This window comes from Hyperolius riggenbachi, chromosome 1 (assembly GCF_040937935.1).
Source record: "Hyperolius riggenbachi isolate aHypRig1 chromosome 1, aHypRig1.pri, whole genome shotgun sequence".
In the NCBI taxonomy this organism is placed as follows: Eukaryota; Metazoa; Chordata; class Amphibia; order Anura; family Hyperoliidae; genus Hyperolius; species Hyperolius riggenbachi.
This window is the reverse complement of record NC_090646.1, coordinates 241,545,967-241,568,201: the sequence shown is the minus strand read 5'-3', so window position 1 is coordinate 241,568,201 and position 22,235 is coordinate 241,545,967. Positions and strand designations below refer to the sequence as shown.

General features: G+C 44.6%; 1 protein-coding gene across 1 annotated transcript in view; it reads right to left on the bottom strand.

Moving 5' to 3' along the window:
* The window catches only part of LOC137547372 (all-trans-retinol dehydrogenase [NAD(+)] ADH4-like), a 45,464-nt gene that overhangs the window by 2,657 nt on the left and 20,572 nt on the right, over window positions 1-22,235 (bottom strand). The window contains exons 5-8 of the mRNA XM_068270914.1: window positions 15,857-16,088; window positions 9,823-10,083; window positions 5,602-5,737; window positions 5,281-5,419 (exon numbers count right to left, since the gene is read on the bottom strand). Of these exons, the coding sequence (XP_068127015.1) occupies window positions 5,281-5,419; window positions 5,602-5,737; window positions 9,823-10,083; window positions 15,857-16,088 (768 nt within the window). The remainder of the gene's footprint in view (window positions 1-5,280; window positions 5,420-5,601; window positions 5,738-9,822; window positions 10,084-15,856; window positions 16,089-22,235) is intronic.

Genomic DNA, 22,235 nt, shown 5'->3' with positions numbered 1-22,235 from the left:
CCCAGAGATTTCAGCTGTCTCTTTCCACAGTTAGGAACATACTGAGGAAATGAAAGACCACAGGTTCAGTTCAAGTTAAGGCTTGAAGTGGCAGACCAATAAAAATCTCGGATAAACAGAAATGACAAATGGTGAGAACAGTCAGAGTCAACCCACAGACCAGCACCAAAGACCTACAACATAATCTTGCTGCAGATGGAGTCACTGCACATCATTCAACCATTCGGCACACTTTACACAAGGAAATGCTGTATGCGAGAGTGATGCAGAGGAAGCTTTTCTCTGCTTTTCTCTGCCCACAGCACAAACAAAGGTATGCTAAAGCACATTTGGACAAGCCAGCTTAATTTTGAAATAAGGTGCTGTGGACTGATGAAACTAAAATTGAGTTATTTGGGCATAACAAGGGGCATTATGCATGGAGGTAAAACAACACAGAATTCCAAGAAAAACACCGTCTACCAACAGTAAAGTATGGTGGTGGTTCCATCATGCTGTGGGACTGTGTGGCCAGTGCAGGGACTGGGAATCTTGTCAAACTTGAGGGATGCATGGATTCCACTCAACATCCGCTGATTCTGGAGACCAATGTCCAGGAATTAGTGACAAAGCTGGGGCTGGGACAACACCACCAAGGCTTTGGGAATACATAATTAGCTTTCTCTGCGTTTTGTGGATGGATTTTTTCTTTCTACGGACGCCAAGAAGGCATTTGATTGGGTCTCTTGGATATATAAGAAGGAGGTGCTAAAATCATTGGGCTGATGCCTATGAAAGGTGATCGCACTGATTGGATCTTAGGGGAAGAGAGGGATAATTAAAAAAAATAGCTATTTTTATAAAAAAAAAAACAATTAAAAAAAAAAAAAAAAAAAGATGGCAGCAGCAATCAGATGACACCAACAGAAAGCTCTGTTGGTGGCAAGATTAATTTGTGTGCTAAGTTGTGTGGTCACTGGGGGGGTGTAAGCCTGTACAGAGCCGTGACAAGGTCCTCCAGCACCCAAGGCTGAGACACCAAAGTGCACCCCTCCATCCCTCCCACCCCAGCCATCACACACTGATTGCTATTAGACTAAGAGGCGCCCCAGGGCCCCAACACCTTAATCTCTAGCTATCTGGCTTGCAGTCACTGCCATGTATCCCCTTTTCTTATTTCTCTTTGCTTCCAACACAATAGGGGAATGATAGCTGAGTAAGTTGTGCGCCCCCCTCCTACACTGCGCCCTGAGGCTGGAGCCTCTCTCGCCTCTGCCTCGGCCCGGCCCTGAGCCTGTGGTCCTCAAGCAGTTAAATCAAGCCATTTGTTAGTCAATACAATTGAATACATAATGTGTTTAGCATATTTGTTGTATTTATTTATTATGTTTACTTATTTAGAATTATATTATTAATTTTAATAAAAACTTATGGAAAGTTTCAAAATAATGTTTTCTTATTTTTGAAGGGTTAAGGCATAAAGGACTATTGCTGCAGAACATAGGTCTACATACAAAGGCAGAGTCCTTTAGACTTGGTAAATGATGATTTTGGGATCTATTTTGATATAAATGGCAGTTTATTTATAACTTGTTTTGTACCCCATTTGGAAACAGGTTTTGTTCCCTGGCTATACGGCATTGAAATGTAGAGAACTGTTTACTGTACTTCCCCTAAATTGGTGATCAGAAGCCCTATCTAGTTTAATAGACAAGTGGATGATGTTACAAAGCACTCTAGACTTTATTCTGACACTCTGGAATTCTACAGTATTGGGAATCTGTTGTCTGACTAAAGGCGCCCATGCACTTACTCGATTTCCTGCCGATAGACAGCAGAGCAGATTCGATCATTGTGATCGAATCTGCTGTGAAATCGATACGCAAATGCTGAGCAATTGACCGATTTCCATCCGAAATCGATCGATCCCGTCGATCTGCCCGTGCGGAAGATTTTGCTTGATCGACGGTGAGTAGGGAGTGCGTCGATAATGGCGTTTGACTGTCCGACAACCGATGCTAGCGGCAATACATTACCTGTTCTACCGGCGCATGTCCCCGCTGTCCCTTCTCCGCGCTGGGCTCTGGCTGGCTTCACTCACTTCCTGTCGGGGGAAGTTTAAACAGTAGAGCGTCCTGTACTGTTTAAATTTTCCCCAACAGGAAGTAAAGTGAAGCTGGAGCCCAGAGCAGAGAAGAGACAGCGGAGACCGGGGGACTCGCGCTGGCCGGATCAGGTAATGTATGCTGGGGGCAGCGGCAGCTCCACAGATTGTGAATCGATTTCATACTGAAATTGATTCAACATCTGTTTGCAGTGTAGGCAGCCAATAGATCCCTCTTTGATCAAATTAGATCACAGAGGGATCTATCTGCTTGTGGATCTGGTGGCAATCAACCAGTGTATGGCTGCCTTTAGTCTCTTTAGCCTGCACTGTAGTCTCTGAGAAGACTGAGCCTTGCATAACCTCATTAACCCTTATTGGCTTTGTGACCTACCTGCTACCTAACAGGGTGGCATCCAGTTTATAAACCCCTCCTTGATTGCAGGAAGTTGCCATGGCATTTTGTGTATAACAGTGGCTCCCTTACTCTGATCCTGCTCATCATCTGCATCTTTGATTCTTGCACCTCATGTGTGTTTTTGACCTGGCTTGTTCCTGACTCTGCATCTTCCTGGTCTCTGGTGCCATGTTGTTCCCGATCTTCAGATTTCTGGTCCTCGGTTTACTAATACTGATAACTATCTTCAGGTATCTGGCCCATGGCTTGGCTGATAGCTACCCTCAGGTTTCTGACTCCTGGCTTGGCTGACAACTATTCTCAGGCTTCTGACTCCTGGCTTGGCTGATGACTATTCTCAGGCTTCTGACTCCTGGGCTGGCTGGCAACTATTCTCAGGCTTCTGACTTCTGGCTTGGCTGATGACTATTCTCAGGCTTCTGACTCCTGGGCTGGCTGGCAACTATTCTCAGGCTTCTGACTCCTGGCCTGGCTGATAACTATTCTCAGGCTTCTGTCTCCTTGCTTAGCTGACAACTATTCTCAGGCTTTTCGACTCCTGGCTTCGCTGACAACTATTCTCAGGCTTCTGTCTCCTGGCTTGGCTGACAACTATTCTCAGGCTTTTGACTCCTGGCCTGAGTGACAACTATTGTCAGACTTCTGACTCCTGGATTGGCTGACAACTATTTTCAGGCTTCTGACTCCTGGCTTGGCTGACAACTATTCTCAGGCTTCTGTCTCCTGGCTAGAGATGTCGCGAACCTCCGATTTTTGGTTCGCGAACACCGTTCGCGAACTTCCGCGGAAGGTTCGGTTCGAGTAAAAGTTCGCGAACCGCAATAGACTTCAATGGGGAGGCGAACTTTGCAAAATAGAAAAAATTATCCTGGCCACAAAAGTGATGGAAAAGATGTTTCAAGGGGTCTAACACCTGGAGGGGGGCATGGCGGAGTGGGATACATGCCCAAAGTCCCGGGGAAAAATCTGGATTTGACGCAAAGCAGCGTTTTAAGGGCAGAAATCACATTGAATGCTAAATTGCAGACCTAAAGTGCTTTCAAACATCTTGCATGTGTATACATCAAACAGGGAGTGTAATTAGAGTACTGCTTCACACTGACACACCAAACTCACTGTGTAACGCACCGCAAACAGCTGTTTGCGTAGTGACGGCCGTGCTGGACTGGTGCGCAACATGGCCAGAGTGCAGGCCGTGGCAGTTTTCCAGCCCACATGGTCGCCGGGCTTTGTTAGCTCAATGATAGAACAACAGTGACTGTCAAGCTGATCAAAATTGGTCTGTCCACAATGAAGCAACAAGCTTATTATCTTCTTGTATGTAGGTAGGCATAGGTAGGAGTCCCAGTATAGGTAGGTAGGTAGGCATAGGTAGGAGTTCCAGTATAGGTAGGTAGGCATAGGTAGGTGCCTCAGTGGTTAGCTAGGCATAGGTAGGAGACCCAGTATAGGTAGGTAGGCATAGGTAGGAGTCCCAGTATAGGTAGGTAGGCATAGGTAGGTGCCTCAGTAGTTAGCTAGGCATAGGTAGGAGACCCAGTATAGGTAGGTAGGCATAGGTAGGTGTCCCAGTAGTTAGCTAGGCATAGGTAGGAGACCCAGTATAGGTAGGTAGGCATAGGTAGGAGTCCCAGTGTAGGTAGGTAGGCATAGGTAGGTGCCTCAGTAGTTAGCTAGGCATAGGCAGGAGACCCAGTATAGGTAGGTAGGCATGGGTAGGTGTCCCAGTGGTTAGCTAGGCATAGGTAGGAGACCCAGTATAGGTAGGTAGGCATAGGTAGGAGTCCCAGTATAGGTAGGTAAGCATAGGTAGGTGCCTCAGTAGTTAGCTAGACATAGGTAGGTCCCCTAGTATAGGTAGGTAGGTAGGTGTCCCCGTATAGGTAAGTAGGTGCCCCAGTAGTTAGGTAGGCATAGGTAGGTGTCCCAGTATAGATAGTTAGGCAGGGCCTGGCTGGCACAGTAATAACAATTACCAAGGTCCAGCTGCAACAGATAGGGCTGTATAATGTCAGTGAGCAACACACAAAAAAAAACACATCAGGAAAACATTAGAGCTCTCAAAAGAGCTGTTGAGGGGTGCTATTTTAGCAATAACAATCAGCCAGGAGCAAGCCAAGAGCCTAACTAATCTTTCCCTAGGAGAAAAAATCTGCAGCAGCTCTCCCTAGTCTGTCTATTTGCAGCAGGCACATGAGTGAGTGTCATGGCCAGCGAGCCTGCCTTATATAAGGGGGGGGGGGGGGGGGGGCTCCAGGGCTTAGTGTAGCCTGAATGGCTACAATGTGCCTGCTGACTGTGATGCAGAGGGTCAAAGTTGACCCTCATAGTGCATTATGGGGCGAATCAAACTTACGCAACAGTTCGCATGGTCCAGGCGAACGCGAACCACCAAAACTCGCCTGGAACCGTTCGCAGGCGAACCGTTCGCGACATCTCTACTCCTGGCTTGGCTAACAACTATTCTCAGGCTTCTGACTCCTGGCCTGGCTGACAACTATACTCAAGCTTCTGACTCCTGGCTTGGCTGACAACTATTCTCAGGCTTCTAACCCCTGGCTTGGCTGACAACTATTCTCAGGCTTCTGACCCCTGGCATGTCTGACAAGTGACAAATATCTTCAGACTGCATAATACAAACATGGTATACAACATAAATGCAGCAATATAAAGTCTAACCTAACCTACAACAACTGCAAGTAGTTGGAGAAAGCCCTACCTTCAGCTGAAGAATTGTTAAGAATGTATTGTTTATGTTTATAAACAAGAATATACACACCTTTTCCCTTCACGCATGAGGTCAAAAGCCTTGTTAATTTCATCAAATGGCAATGTGTAGGTCACCAAGGCATCCAAGTCAAATTTTTTAGACAAATAGTCGGCCACCAGTTTGGGAACATTGTCCACACTCTTCCAGCCTGTTAATGTGGATGTACAGTTGGAACAGAAAAAAATACATTAGGAGCTCCTTAAATAAAAAGTAATCTAATCACAGTTCATACAAATTATACACAGCAGTTAAACTAAAAGAGTGCATAATCTTATATATATGTTATATTTATCTTTATTATAGTATATTCTTCCTGTAATCCTCTCTCACCTCCAAAGAATGTGGCTCTCAGGGTACGTCCCATTATCAGCTGGAATGGATCAACTTGTACTCCCTCTTCTGCCAGTGAAACACCAACGATTGCACAGGTACCCCATCCTACTGTGGTGCATTCCAATGCTGCTTTCTGTTAAAAGGAAATAGTTCCTTTTTAATTATGTTTACATATTTCACAGGGCACAAACGTTAGCAAGGCTGACCTGGTCAGGAAGGAGAACGGGCACTCTCTGTACTATGATTGGTGATATTTAAGCATTGAGCACTTTAATTGGAAAGTAGTGCAATATTGTTGAAACGATTTTATGCCGAAGGGTCCAGTATGCATGGACCACAATGTGAGTTGAACTTGTTTTTATAGGGATTTTAGTTGTGTTTAAATAACCTGAAACCCCCTGTGTTTGAAACCAAGCCTCACTCCAGTACATTTGTTTTTATGGTGACGGTCACTTGTACCCATTCTGAACACTTGGGGCCTGATTCACAAAGCGGTGCTAACAGTTAGCATCCTGGTGAAAAGCCCCTTATCACGCCTAAACTCAGTTTAGGCATGATAAGTTTAGGTGTGATAAGTTTAGGGGCTCGATTCACAAAGCGGTGCAAAGTGTTAGCACCATGGTGAAAAGGCCCTTATCACGCCTAAAGTCACTTTAGGCATGATAAGAAGAAACTCGCGCGAAGTTGCCGCGCGTACGCGCGTACGCGCGTACGCGCGTACGCGCGTAAGTGCGCGCGCAACACCCGACGCTTCGCGCGAAGCTCCCATTAAGCCCTATGGGACCTTGCGCGCGCGAAGAGCAGGAAAAATCGGTGATAACTCAGTGGTGAAAAGGTCATCACGCCTAAAGTCTTTTAGGCGTGATAACTGGGTTATCACCGCTTTGTGAATCGAGGCCTAGGTGTGATAAGTTTAGGCATGATAAGTTTAGGTGTGATAAGTTTAGGTGTGATAAGTTTAAGCACCAACTGCGTTAGCACCGCAGTGCACAGCTGATCAAAAGTTTTGCGCTAGCAAAGTCTGGTGCACTTCGCATAGAGTTTAATGGCGCTGCTTTGCGTGCGGGACTTTGCATGCTATCTACACTTCTCTAAACTTAGCATGCCTAAACTTATCACACCTAAACTTATCACACCTAAACTTATCACGCCTAAACTGGCTTTTCACCAGCGTGGTGCAATGGTTATCACGCCTAAAGTCTCTAACTGGGTTAGCACCGCTTTGTGAATCGAGCCCTTGGTGTCTGCAGGTTGCACAGAGTTGGCTTGACAGCGCTAAGGAATTTACAGGTTGCAGGTTGCACAGAATTGGCTTGACAGCGCTAAGGAATTTACTTGACTTGTACAACGATTCTTTATTGTGGATCGGAATCCTTTGGCAGTTTTGAAAGGTGCAAAAACTTGAGGGCTTTAAGAGTGGTTTGGAAGCAATCTGACTACCTACCTATATTAGGGGCACCTATACCTGGCTACCTATACTGGGGGCACCTATTTCTGGCTACCTATACTGGGGGCACCTATTCCCAGCTCTCTATACTGGGGGCACCTATAGCTGGCTAACTTAACTGGGGGCACTAATACTATCTTAGCTGTTTCTGATATAGTTTTATTGCCCTCAGAGACCGAAGCAGGTGGTTTTGGCACCCGGCGCTGAAACCAGGCACCCAATAGCAGCAATGTAATGCTGCGCGTTGCGCATAAAGGTAATTTGGGGTTTTGGCGGTTGCCGGATCCCGAATTACAACTCTGAGTTGTCGCAACTCGGAGGGGGAATAGTATTTAATGCTGCCGGGGAGTTTTGTGGCAGCAGGGAGAGCCTTCATCCGGCTCTCCTGGTGCCCAACTCACCGGTGACGCGTACATACTAGTGTTGGGCGAACAGTGTTCGCCACTGTTCGGTTTCTGCAGAACATCACCCTGTTCGGGTGATGTTCGAGTTTGACCGAACACCTGATGGTGTTCGGCCAAACCGTTCGGCCATATGGCCGAACTAAGAGCGCATGGGCGAACAAGCGCTGTGATTGGCCGAACGGGTCACGTGGTTCGGACCCGAACGAGCTCTGATTGGCCAAACGGGTCACGTGGTTCGGGTAAATAAATACCCGATCCACGTCATTTCTCCGCCATTTGTCTGTGGATTTAGCTTTGGGTAGGCAGGCAGGGTAGTTCTCTCTCCAGCCAGGCTAGCCAGGGTCCCCCCAGTCATTGGCCTTGATTCACTAACCGGTGCTAACTCAGCACGTCTTAAGGCTTTGGACGTGCAAACTAGGGTGCTAAGTAGTTTGCACGTCCAAAGCTGTTACCGATCGCGCGCTAAGTTTAGTGTTGTGTGGTGCATGCGAAACGTCGCACCCGGTGCGCTGGAACTGTCGCACCCAGTGCGCCCAAAATGGCGCACGGTGTGACGTTTTGGGCGCTCACGATGCGCCGTTTTGGGCGCACCGGGTGCAACGTTTCCAGCGCACCGCTAAACTTAGCGCACACAACGTTTTTGCGCCCATATTAGCGCGCACAAAGTTATGTTCGGGTTCGCGAACGTTCGCCGAACATGGCCGCGATGTTCGGGTGTTCGCGCCGTACTCCGAACATAATGGAAGTCAATGGGGACCCGAACTTTTGTGCTTTGTAAAGCTTCCTTACATGCTACATACCCCAAATTTGCAGGGTATGTGCACCTTGGGAGTGGGTACAAGAGGAAAAAATTTTTGAAAAAGAGCTTATAGTTTTTGAGAAAATTGATTGTAAAGTTTCAAAGGAAAAAATGTCTTTTAAATGCTATACAGTGGTGGGTGAGCGGTGTACTACTATTCCCAGCAGCGACACAGAGCACAATGCTATACAGTGGTGGGTGAGCAGTGTACTACTATTCCCAGCAGCGACACAGAGCACAATGCTATACAGTGGCGGGTGAGCGGTGTACTACTGTTCCCTGCAGAGACACAGAGTGGCAGTAAACACAATGCTATACAGTGGTGGGTGAGCGGTGTACACAGAGTGGCAGTAAACACAATGCTATATAGTGTGGGTGAGCGGTGTACTACTGTTCCCAGCAGCGACACAATGGGCTCGATTCACAAAGCGGTGCTAACCCAGTTAGAGACTTTAGGCATGATAACCATTGCACCACGCTGGTGAAAAGCCAGTTTAGGTGTGATAAGTTTAGGCATGATAAGTTTAGGTGTGATAAGTTTAGGCATGATAAGTTTAGATAAGTTTAGATCGCTTGCAAAGTCCCGCACGCAAAGCAGTGCCATTAAACTTTATACGAAGTGCACCAGACTTTGCTAGCGTAAAACTTTTGATCAGCTGTGCACTGCGGTGCTAACCCAGTTGGCGCTTAAACTTATCATGCCTAAACTTATCACACCTAAACTTATCATGCCTAAACTTATCACACCTAAACTTATCACACCTAAACTTATCATGCCTAAACTGAGTTTAGGCATGATAAAGGGCTTTTCACCAGGGTGCTAACTGTTAGCACCGCTTTGTGAATCAGGCCCCTAGAGTCAACCACTTCTGGCTAAACCGAGCGTGTTTGGCCTCCTTGGAGGTAAGCAACCATCCTGAAATAGTTTTATTCTTTTTTTTTATTGTATAGACCTTGTAAAGGGCTGGTTTCACTATGCTTAACGCACTGTAACAGTCCGAGGTAATTCTTCTTACGCGCGCAAATAAATTACCGGTACTTCCTGGTATCGCTGGCACGCTACTCACAGCGTAGCATGTGCTCCTTAGCAGCGGCTGCTCCTTCCAAATGCCGCGCAATAGTAACGTATTTCTACGTATTTCGGCCACGATACTTCACTAGCGTAGCCACTACTACCGTATAGCGCCCGCGGTACGACACTGTCGCGTGGCATTTGGAAGGAGTGGCCACTGCTAAGGAGCCCACGCTCACAGCCAGTAGCATGCGTAGTGTGCCTGCGCTGGCAGGAAGTACCGGTAATTTGATTTACGCATGTAAGAAGGATTACCTGGCACTGTTACAGCACGTTAAGCATTGCGAATCAAGGCCAATATCTGTTGTGCAACTAATAGTTTTGATAGTTTTACTTTACCTGCCAACCATTTAAGTAGTTTCTAATAGGGTCCAATTAGTGAGGAATAATGTATATCTAAAGTGCTAAAATGTAATATAAAATCAGTACAACTATACTATATTATCATATGACTTATACACTGAGTGTTTTTGAATTAATTAATACAAATACCTACCATAACTTCCAGAATTCCAATGCACTCAATGGCAAAGTCCACCCCACCATTGCTCATTTCAGCAATGACTTGTTGGATGGGCTTGTTATAGTCATTTGGACTGATGCATTCAGTAGCTCCCAGCTCTAGAGCTTTTGGAAATTTGTCTTTGTTGATGTCGATGCCAATGATACGGGTTGCACCAGCTGCTTTACAGCCCATGACAGCAGAGAGACCAACTCCCCCCAAACCAAAGACTGCACATATGGAGCCTGGCTCAACCTACAACGGAAAACACAAATATCACATATAGTACATGTTTATCTATTTTAAAGAGCTGCACATGTAATAACTTATGTGAAGACTGCTAGTTACTCTCCGTTGTTGTGATCAAGGACAGCATATTCTTGGTTCATTTAATTTTCACCAACAAAGTTATACATTGGGCTCGATTCACAAAGCGGTGATAACCCAGTTATCACGCCTAAAAGACTTTAGGCGTGATGACCTTTTCACCACTGAGTTATCACCGCTTTTTCCTGCTCTTCGCGCGAAGTTACCGCGCGTACGCGCGTTCGCGCGTTCGCGCGTTCGCGCGTGAGAGCGCGCGCAAAGTCCCATAGGGCTTAATGGGAGCTTCGCGCGAAGCGGGGACGCTGCGCGCGCACGCGCGCGGTTGCGCGCGCAAAACTTTGCGCGCGGCAACTTCGCGCGAGTTTCTTCTTATCATGCCTAAAGTGAGTTTAGGCGTGATAAGGGCCTTTTCACCAGCGTGCAAACACTTTGCACCGCTTGGTGAATCGAGCCCATTATCTTATCCAAACTATCCAAAGTCCATACCTCCGAAGAGGACACAACACTTTTGTGACATACTAGGACATGGCATTTTTATAGATATTCTTTCAATTGAAAATATCAAATATTTGTAAATAATATTTTGCCCTCACCTGCCCTTTGTTGTAAAATATAAAATTAAAAAAATAGTAAAGAGGAATGATTTTATTAATCCACCAATTTTGCTAACTACGATAAATCAAAAGGCTGTGGAAGGTCCCTCAGCCAGTGACTCCACAAGGAGATTCTACAATCACCAGTAGCTTTCCGGCGTCTTTTAGACAGCAGGCTTGAAGTGGTGAATTCAACACCCGTCTTGTGTCCATGTGCACTGGCCAGGGACTTGAAAGCCAGGTAGCCCCTCCATGGCTTCAATTCACTAAGGACAGTTCGGTAAAATTATTTTTGGTTGGTAAAATACAGCATTTGGTATTTTACACTTTTTTTTTCCAAATTTAATAAAGATTTTCCTCATAAGGTAGAAGTTTGGTAATTTACAGAACAAACATGCCTCAGTTCACTAAGCCCTGCTCAGTAAGTCTTGCTTAATAGCTGTGGAGCAGGTCAGCAGTAAGGCAGTGTGTATGAGTCGAGCTTTTCTGTTCAGTGCATTCCCGACATCCCTTTAGATGTGCTGCAGCCACCAGGGGGAGCTCTTCTGTATAACAGTATACAGATTTTGACATCTAAAGGGATGCAGAAAAGCTACATAAAGAAAGCCTTCCTCTGCTCTGCTACAGTAAAGTCCTGCCTTCCTGGGTGTCGGCGCAAATCAGGATGAGAAGCACGGCTGTACGGCTCTCCCTATTGGCTGCCTGGCTCTCCCTATTGGCTGTCTGTCAATGTTACCGCATGGAGAGTGTGAGTTATCGGCTGGTCAGAGCTGGAGAAAAATATCTAACATTTTTCCCAGATTTACTGAATGTGTAAATCTTTCTTGACATTTATTGAGGTTTTTAACGCACAAGTCAGTAATTTACCTCACTAGTCAGTAATATACATTTTCTGTGAGGTAATAGGTTTAGTGAATTGAAATTTGAGAAGGTGATCAGTAAAATCAGCTGTTTTCAGCATTACCGAATGCAGTAATGCTTTGTGAATTGAGGCCCATGTGGCAAGCCATGACACGTATTGAGCTAAAAATGCTGTCATTGCAGCCAGAGAGTGTTCAGTGGCTGGGAGAGATGGATTCCCCACTACCACTTCAAGGCTTCTTTAACAGGAGGCTGAACTGAATGGGCATCCACAGAAAATTTTCAAGGAGGAGGCAAAAAAAAGGGGGGGGGGGGAGGAAGGAAAACGGGGGGAAAGGCGCGTGGCAAAAAATGGGGTAATAGTGCCAAAAATGGGTGTGGCCATGGACCAGGATGTAAATGTGGTCACGGGTGGAGCCAAATTTACATGAACTCAGCAATGGTGGGACATTAAACTAGGACTACTGTATAGTAGGAATTAGATTGTGAGCGCCTCTGACACAGGTGCCCCCCAGTTTAGGTAGTGACAGAGACCACCCCATGTTTAGTGACAGGGACTCCCCCCAGTTTAGGTAGTGACAGGGACCCCACTTTTTAGTGACAGGGACCCTGCCCTAGTTTAGGTGGTGACAAGTGCCCCTAGTTTAGGTAGTGACAGAAGCCCCCCAGTTTAGGTAGTGACAGGTGCCCCCCAGTGTCAGGGCCGGATTTGTACTTTCCAGTGCCCTAGGCCTGCTGTCACCAAGCGCCCCCCCCCCCCCCAAAAAAAAAATTGTCCAACACAATAATTCCTGTAATTTGCGCTCCTGCCCGAATGTGCACAGCAGCCGATAGTGTTCTGGGCATGCATACTTGAGAAATGACGCTGATGTATGACCGGTACTTGTCAAGAATGCATAACACTGTACCGGAGTAAGTTCGGATAGTGGAAAAAGTTCAGATTATCTGGGTGGCTCGGATACCCGAATATTGGATGAGCACCACTGCTCAGTAGTTTAGCAATAAAAGGGAAGAAAACAGCATTTTTATTCCTGCAGTCTCATAGATGGTAGGAGCTGGAGGACAGAAAATGAGTCAGGAAAGAGTTAACTAAGGAAGAGAAGAGACCACTGCTACTAGGAAAAAAAAAAAAGAAAAACAGTCATAAATTAGGATTAGATAAATTAACAACTGCTGGGGTCAGTGTCAAAGCTGTAAAAGAGGTGAAGAAACTGCAGAGCTCACTGATGTTTGGGAATGCCTGCATTAAAACTCAGCGGAACTTAGTTCTATCTGCTTTGTAATGTAAATCTCTGGTATTTCTCACATCGATCTGTATGTCCATCATACAAAGGAATGGATTATCAGGTGACCGTTATGATTGATCCTGATTGTTTTAACACATCAGGATGTGAGAGAGAGATGCAGGGATTGGGGAACTCTGGAATTCAGCTATTAGTGCAGAGCAGGGCGCTGGATGGCTGCGCTGGGGGACCAGAAGAGATGATTTACTTTGACATATGACCTCTTCTCTCTTCAAGTCATGCCGCCCTTCTTATCTTATCTAATTTTATCACCCTAGGCCGTGGCCTTTCCGGCCTTTCCAGAAATCCGGCCCTGCCCAATGTATATAGTGACAGGGACACCCACTCACCATCGCCCTAGCAGCCAGCCCAGTGTCAGACCTCAGAATCAGCCAGCGACCAGTGAGAGCGGGTGCACGGTACCCCTGTGGATACCTCGCTGCATTTGCAGAAGTGATGTCGCTTCTGCATATCCGTGCGGAGTCCGCGAGGTCCTGACTCAATGGTAGCCGGCTGATCTGAGGTCTGACGCTGGGCTGGCTGCTGGGACTTAGGCAGCGGGGACAGCTGGGGGGGAGGGGGGGCAGCTGATGGCTGGAGGGGGGCTTGCATGACGGCAGTTCAGCCTCTCGTCAAAGGAGCATTGAAGTGAGGGTCGGGAATGCATATGGATTCCTTGCCCTGTCAAACATTTATATGTAACATTTGTTAGATTTCAAATACTGTCCCATAAGGGAAATGTCATTGATAGATAGGCAGGAATTTTCTTAAATCTCCTGTCATTTTAAAAGCTAGTAGTATCTGGAGCATGCCCAAGTGAAGACTTCTGTTTAAAGGATATATGAGGCGAATACAATTATAGCAGATTTACTTACCTGGGCTTCCTCCAGCCGCAGTTCCACCTTCAGAAACTCCTCTGGGTCCCCTCCATGTTGAAAGGGCAAGTGAACTGGTAAGAGATCTAGAGCTTAATTTTATAGTTAACCCAATCCAGCATGAGTTCCAATATAGTAAATTGATTGCCTCAGAGTTCTAAAAAAAAACGTACCTGTGACAAGTGACAAGTGACATGATTAAATAAATATAGATACATATAGCCCAAGCCCTACTAAAAATTGCCTGTAGTCCCTTTATGTTTTATAGTACAGCAAGAGTTAAAAACTTAGTTGTTATCTATGTAGAATAGCTTGTCAAACAGCTTGTCTAATTCAGTCCAGTTTCCTGAAAAGTAAATAGAAGCCAAAAGCCTGTTATCTGTCAGGGAAAAGGCACATGTTATGGTTTTATTGCAGCAAAGTTCAAAGCATCATTATTTCTGCTAGTTTTTCAGCTTAATAAGGTAGCGTGGGGATTCTGTGAGAAAACGCGGAAAAGCCACCACGTGTGCTGAAAGCAAGGCGGCTGATTCCGCTTCCAACGCGGCGGTTTGCACGCGTAGGCCTACATCTGTTAGTATGGCCGAACGCGGAGAAACCGCCGCATGCCCTGATAGCGGTGCGGCTGATTCCGCGTCCAGCACGGCGGGTGGTACACAACATATGTCTGGTGTGGCTGGGACTGATAGTCCACACAGATTCAGAAGGACCCGCGCGCGTGCTGAGAGGCAGAACTTTTATGACATCCAGAAGGGAATCAACTGACCAGGCCGGTCAGCTTACGCTTGTACCATTTTCCATTGGTCCAGCACTTAGGGGAGGCGCTGGAGAGCGCTGTGCTATATATACTGATAAAAATACATATATCCAGGCACATCGCCTCTAGTTAGGACATTAAATAAATTATTAGGGAAAGGGAGGTGCTGAAGGGGGTGTGGCTAGAAACAGCAAAAATCAATTAACCCTTCGCACTCTCACATGCAAATGCTCAAACAAATGCGTGAGTGAATCTGTGAATGCATTTGTTTGAGCATTTGCATGTGAGAGTGCGAAGGGTTAATTGATTTTTGCTATATATACTGGGTGCTGGTCATTCACTGGTTCTCTGCCATTGCAAACACTTTTGTGGAAGCATTCAGACCATAGTCAGATCCTTACAGTGTGTTTGAACCAGGGTAACCTGGGAATTCACACTGAGACAGATTACCTTGTACTGTTGTTGTTTATTATTTGTTAGACCAGTTTCAGGGTGTTGAGATCAAGGCCCTCACACCCCAGACTAGGAATACTGTGTATTTTCTGTGTATTCTCTAGCATAGTTCCAGGGTGTTGAGATCAAGGCCCTCACACCCAAGACTAGGGAACTGTATTGTCTTTGTGTTCTATTCCAGACTAGTTCCAGGGTGTTGATGATCACGGACCTCACACCCAAGACTAGGGAATTGTATTATCATTCATGTTATGCTCCAGACTAGTTCCAGGGTGTTGTGACTACGGACCTCACACCCAAGACTAGGGAATTGTGTTATCATCCATGTTATGCTCCAGACTAGTTCCAGGGTGTTGTGACTACGGACCTCACACCCAAGACTAGGATATTGCTATTCCTGCAATCCAGCCTCTGTCTCCCTTGCCCAGGGGTCCACAGGCTACAGGAATATCACCCACAGTCAGGGGTGAATTCCTCAGGAGTCTTAGGCCGCCAGCTCCTCTGGTGGTCCCCACTCAGAGTTGTTACTGTTACACCAAACACTCTCACTATTCTAGTGTCCAGAGGTTAGTAATACATCTGTATTATCGCTGATTCTGCAGATCATCGATAATCAGGCGTATATCTGCATTCTTGGTGATTCTGCAGATCACCAATAATCGGATTCTCTCTGCGTGCTGACACCGATCGTTACAGATTCTAAACAAGAAATAAATGAAAATAAACATACAGTATGAGACTTATTTATATGTTACCAATGCTTTATTTTTTGTCATTGGTAGTACACATACAATGAATTATCTCAAAAGTTTATTTTCACTTCAGGTTCACTTTAACTGCTTTTAGTTTGACATAAAACCACCAATATCCCTTAATTACCTTTGCAGTGTTGATAGCAGCGCCATATCCAGTTGAAAATCCGCAGCCAATCAGACAGACTTTATCCAGAGGGGCAGCATCATCAATTTTGGCAACTGATGTTTCAGCACAAACTGTGTATTCAGAAAAAGTGCTTGTGCCCATAAAATGGTAGAGTAGTTTTCCATTGCAAGAAAAGCGGCTTGTATTATCTGCCATAAAGTCTTGGTCAGAGATGGCAGTCTTAATTTTGCTAAGGAAAAAAACAAAACAATAAAACTTTTTACAGCTACCCAGTACTGCTATAAATCTTTGACTTCAGACTGAATACTATACATCACCGCAGATAAGCCAACCCACAGATAAGCCCACCCCCAAACAGTATGACCAGGGGGTGTACCTAGAATCCAGTGGTCCCCCCAGCAAAACTGAGTCGGCCGGGCAACCTGAAAAACCCTGGCTCACCAACCCCCTGCAGATCAAAACTTTGCCCCCCCCTGCAATAGTTAATACCCCCCACCCTCTGTCGCTGACATAGCAGAGGGCAGAAGGGTAATATACTATCTGTTCTCAGCAGAGCTACATGTTCTCATCACTCCAATATTTAGCTGCGCCATACAATCTATCCCCTTGTGGCTTCCGTCTATGCATGTCATGTGACATACATTAAGCACTAGAAGTGAGGAGGATGTGTAGCTCCACTAAAGACAGGTAATGATGTATGATGCTGCTGATCTCTGCATCTAACCACAGAGGTGGACTTCCTTAGCCTCTGTCCGGTCCCTGTGGGGGCTGTGGGGGTTACTTTAATATTCCTGGGTGTGACCACCAATAAGACCATCTCCCAATGTCTTCCTGCAAACCACCCCCCCCCCCTCCTTCATGCAGAGCGTGCATTGGAAGCATTTATGTGATGGGCCAGATTTATCAAAGCATTACCGACAGTTTTTTCTTCTTAAACTTTCCTTACCAGCAGGGGGAACTGTTCTGCACATTGTTAAGAAGCTTCTCAATGCTTTCTTAAGTGGAGGGAGATTGCGGCAGTTCTGTGGGCCAGATTTATCAAGAGTATCTGAGGCAAAACGCTGGTAGGTTTGTAGAACTCCGTGCAGAACTGTCTCAGGCACCTTAAGAAGCCACTAGACTAGATGGTGCTGTTTACTTCCTAAACTGTTCTAAGTGAGGAGGAGCTAGAACAGTGTCTCAGACAAACTAATACAACAGTGTATGACTTGTTTGTTTATCCACCTGGGACACGAGCAGCCCAGGCTGTAATTTCTCTCCTAATCTTTCATTCTCAAATAATCCCAACAAATGAGTGTGGGTAGATGGCAGTAAACTAAAAAGGAAGCTATGAGGTGTAAACCTGCTCTGCGAGGTTAAGAAGTGGTATTAGCCACTTCTTATTCAGGGACAGTTCTGCGCTGTTCTTAATCTAAGGAAAACTCTCAGAATTGCCGCAATCTCCCTTTACTTAAAGTGGACCCAAACTAAAAATACAAGATTTCAGAAATAAAATCTATTTTCTAAGTTATAATAATAAATAGCAGCCTTTTTTCAGCTGCATTATGACATATATAAAATATTTTACATTTATTGGAGAAACCCCTCCCTTTCTTTCATATTGCCGGCAAATAATCCGGCAAACTGGTGGAGTAGATGGTATCCAGCAAAGGAGGAATTGCTAATGGCTGCCACCTGTATAACCCTTGTTATTCAAAGAGGAGGATGAAAAGCATGCACTGAAATGCTCATAGGCTTGAAGGAGTGTTTATTTATCTTTGTATGTGTCAGAGTGGTGCAACTAAATATTTTGAATAAAAAAAATGTTTGGTTTGGGTCCGCTTTAAGAAAGCATTGGGAAACTTCTTACAAATGTGCAGAACACTCCCCCCTGCTGGTAAGGACAGTTTAAGAAGAAAAAACTGTCGGTAATGCTTTGATAAATCTGGCCCACTGAGAGTTTTCCTTAGATTAAGAACAGCGCAGAACTGTCCCTGAATAAGAAGTGGCTGATACCACTTCTTAACCCAGCAGAGCAGGTTTACGCTGACACCTCATAGCTTCCTTTTTAATTTACTGCCATCTACCCACACTCATTTGTTACTGAGGTGAATGTAACAGCATTTTGTCTCAGACACTCTTGATAAATCTGGCCCAAACACTCTTGATAAATCTGGCCCTGAGTATGCGTTAAGAAGTATGCCTATTTCCTGGCTCTGGCATCACTCCTTACGTTTCACCTGCAACTTCAAACTCCCTGCAGGGCTCTCTGTCATGGGACCACAGCGAAGCTCGGCATTCTTACTGGGAGTTCAAAGCTACAGGTAAGACCTGAGGCCTGGTGCCGGAGCTGGGAGATGAAAACATAGTTACAGCCATGCTTCCAATCCATGCTATGCAAATGTTTATTTGTTTAACAGAAGGAAGGGAATTGTGGACGAGTGTGTGGAGAATTGACTGTTTAGAGCAGGCTTTCTCAACCAGGGCTGCCTGGAACCCCAGGGTTCCTTGAGGACTCTGCAGGGGTTCCTTGGCATTTTACCCCATCGTGGGGGAAGAATAATAGAGCACACTATAATAGGTGGTACTGTAACAAGAAGCACTAAATTGGGGGGTCAGGAGACAGTATAATGAGTGGCAGTGTAATAGGAGATAGTGAAATTAGCAGCCTAACCTACTTAAAGATCATGCCTCCTGAAAAATAAATGCAGGGGTTCCTCGAGACCAAAAAATTGTTTGCAGCGGTTCCTTGAGATCCAAAATTTCTGTACAGGGTTCCTCCAAGGTAAAAAGGTTGAGAAAGGCTGGTTTAGAGCATGTTAAAAAATGTGTGTAAAAGACAATACAGACATGGGGATTATTTGAGAATGGAAGTTTAGGAGAGTAATTACAGCCTGGGCTGCTAGTGTCCCAGATGGATAAACAAACAAGTCATACACTGTTGTGTTCGTTCGTCTGAGACACTGTACTAGCTCGTCCTCACTTAGAACAGTCTAGGAAGGAAACAGCACCATCTAGTGGCTTCTTAAGGTGCCCGAGACAGTTCTGCACAGAGTTCTACAAACCTACCAGCATTTTGTCTCAGACACTCTTGATAAATCTGGCCCACACACTCTTGATAAATCTGGCCCTGAGTATGCGTTAAGAAGTATGCCTATTTCCTGGCTCTGGCATCACTCCTTACGTTTCACCTGCAACTTTAAACTCCCTGCAGGGCTTTCTGTCATGTGACCACAGCGAAGCTCGGCTTTCTTACTGGGAGTTCAAAGCTACAGGTAAGACCTGAGGCCTGGTGCCGGAGCTGGGAGATGAAAACATAGTTACAGGCATGCTTCCAATCCATGCTATGCATGGATAAGGTGAATCGGATCATTTTCCTATAAGGCAGCCCCCCGCATTTGACCAATTTTTTTTGTTTTTAAAATTCATCTTATCTGCAGTGATATGTGGCAAATTTATCACAATGATTATTTTTACTCATTGGGTATCATTTACTATGGGATCTCCAGAGATTTCCAAGCATCCCCAGATGATATACCATAAGTAATCCAGTAAATATGGGCTGGATTATAAAAAGACTGTTTGCTACCCATCTGGGCCAAATCAGATCATAGCGAAAGCTGCTGAGAGCTCTGTAAATTAGTGGTTGTGTGAGCCTAATTACTTGCAGAATTCAGGTTTTTGTTTTCTATAAATGCAGAACAATCTGAGTTCATATCACAGAACCTATATACGTCTGCAATAACATAAATGCTAATTTAAAGTAAACTGGCTATCTAAATCTTTCTAACTTACCCGGGGCTTCCTCCCGCCCCATAAACATGTGTGAGTACCTCGCCAACCTCCAGTGGTCTGCCGTTCAGCCGCGATCAGCACCTTTAATAGGCTCAGTGATGTCAGTCTGGATCTTCTGCGCATGTGCGGGAGGTCCGTGCATGCGCAGAAGACCCACTACTGATCCTGTTACTGGGGCTGATCGCGGCTGGACTGGAGACCATGGGAGGCTGACGAGGGACTCACATGTGTTTATAGGGCAGGAGGAAGCCCCGGGTAAGTATCAAATCTTCAGATAGCCAGATCTCCAGTACTCTTTAAGGACCTTTCAGCGAATGAAAGTAATGTTTCAGTTTCACCCAGGTGAGGGCTCAATCTCTAACCACATACTGTAATAGAAGACATTGTTTAAAAAATCCAGTTCAGATTTGCTGAAACAATGATGATATTTTGACTTGAGATGCTTGGAGAAATCTGGGGGTGCTCTAGTAATCCAGGCCCATTGTGCCACCTTCTGTAAAATTAACAATTTGCCAAATATTGCCATAAAGCTTTTCTTTAAAGAGAATCTGTACTCTAATATTCTTACAATAAAAAGCATACCATTCTATTCCTTATTTTCTCCTGTGCCCCTCTGTGCTGTTTCTGCCACTCTCTGCTGCAATCCTGGCTTGTAATTAACAGTTTTAGGCAGTGTTTACAAACAAACTAACCAGCTTCTAATAGGCTCAGCTAAGCATAGTGAATGAGTCATTCAGAGTATGCAGGGGGCCTGCAGAGGGTGTGTATCGCTTCTACCAATCACAAGCAGCCCTGCACATTCCACACAATCAAGCTTTAGCCCGACAAACAGGACAGAGGAAAGATACATTGATTTATTACAGAGACAGTGCAGTTAGGAAAGACTTTAGTAAGCCAGAGCAGATTAGAACAGGCATAGGAACTTATAGGATAGAAGAACTAAGGCTGAAAAAATTGTTACAGAGTCTCTTTAAATGTGCATGTATTACACATACTGTATTTCCCCTTTGTAAGTACACAGCTGTATGAATTCTGTAAAGCATCTGAAAAGCATGGAAAGATTAGAATTATTTTATGAATATGCTCCAATACTCTTGTGTTCTGTTCTAAATCCTCCTGGCCCAATCAATACATATACAAGGAGTTTACCGTCAAGGAATGTAATATGTAGACTAAGCAAAAAACGTTGTTTTTTTGTTTGTGTTTTTTTTTAAATGTGATGTGTGTGCTATTTAGGAAACAGATGTAGGGCCCAATCCAATTCACTTTTTTCCTAAGTTTCCTACCGGGAGATATATTTTCATCTTCTGTTTAAAATAACTGTCATTACTCTGCAACTTAAAAAGTACCAAAAGTACCGTAGGTGAAAAGTATTGTCACAACTTTTCTTGCTTGCTGGTGGCTTAAATGGCATTTTTGTATATAATATGTGAATATATCACCAAGTAAAAAACATAGGAGAAAAAGTGAATTGCATCAGGCCCATTGCCTCATCTGGCATATTGAACTGTTATACCAATCTACTGTAAATTGTACAGTTGTGTACATGGTCTTTAATTATAGCTGCAGTTCTATTTTCCACCACTATTTTTAAAAATATGTTGCAGTCATTTTGTACAAGATTCTACAGTACAGGCGTCTGTACAAAAAGGGCGCCCGGACAAAAAGGGCGCGGGGTGTAAACGCTAATTATTAATTAATAGCGTTTAAAAATAGTGTGCTATATTTCGTTTACAAATAATGTTTTACAAAATTATAAATCATTAAATAATGTTTATGAAATCGGCAATTGTGAAAACGTTAATCTTCCCTGTTTCAAAAGTGAAACTTATAATTACGTTTATTAAAAAAACGATAATATATGTTTAATTGTTATAATTATATATTATTGTGAATAACCTTCATTTATGGTTTGTTCTTATAATAAAATCTGAAAATATTCTTTATAACGATGATATAAATATAACTACGTTCGTAATAAGTGTTGTAAAACATTAGTAAGTATTACTAAAATTTTACTAAAACTATACCTAAGCCTACTCTCACACAGAACCCTCCCTGTACCTATCCCTAACCCCTAGACCCCCCTGGTGGTGCCTAAACCTAAGACCCCCCTGGTGGTGCCTAACCCTAAGACCCCCCTGGTGGTGCCTAAACCTAAGACCCCTGCCTAAACCTAAGACCCCCCCTGGTGGTGCCTAAACCTAAGACCCCCCCTGGTGGTGCCTAAACCTAAGACCCCCCTGGTGGTGCCTAAACCTAAGACCCCCCTGGTGGTGCCTAACCCTAAGACCCCCCTGGTGGTGCCTAAACCTAAGACCCCTCTGGTGGTGCCTAAACCTAAGACCCCCTCTTACTGAACGCTTTATTATGTGGATAATAATGTTTTACTAATTGTGGCTGCAAAAAATATATTGCAATTTACGTTACGTACTGATCGTTTTATTTTGTGAATAATAATGTTTTACAAACAGTAAGGGATAAAACTTTAAATAATGTTTTAATTAGTTAAATAAGATAAATATGTTTAGTATTTTTATAAACGTTATTCGGCACGGGTGCTGTTTATAAACGTAAATCACCACAAGCACAGTTATAAATC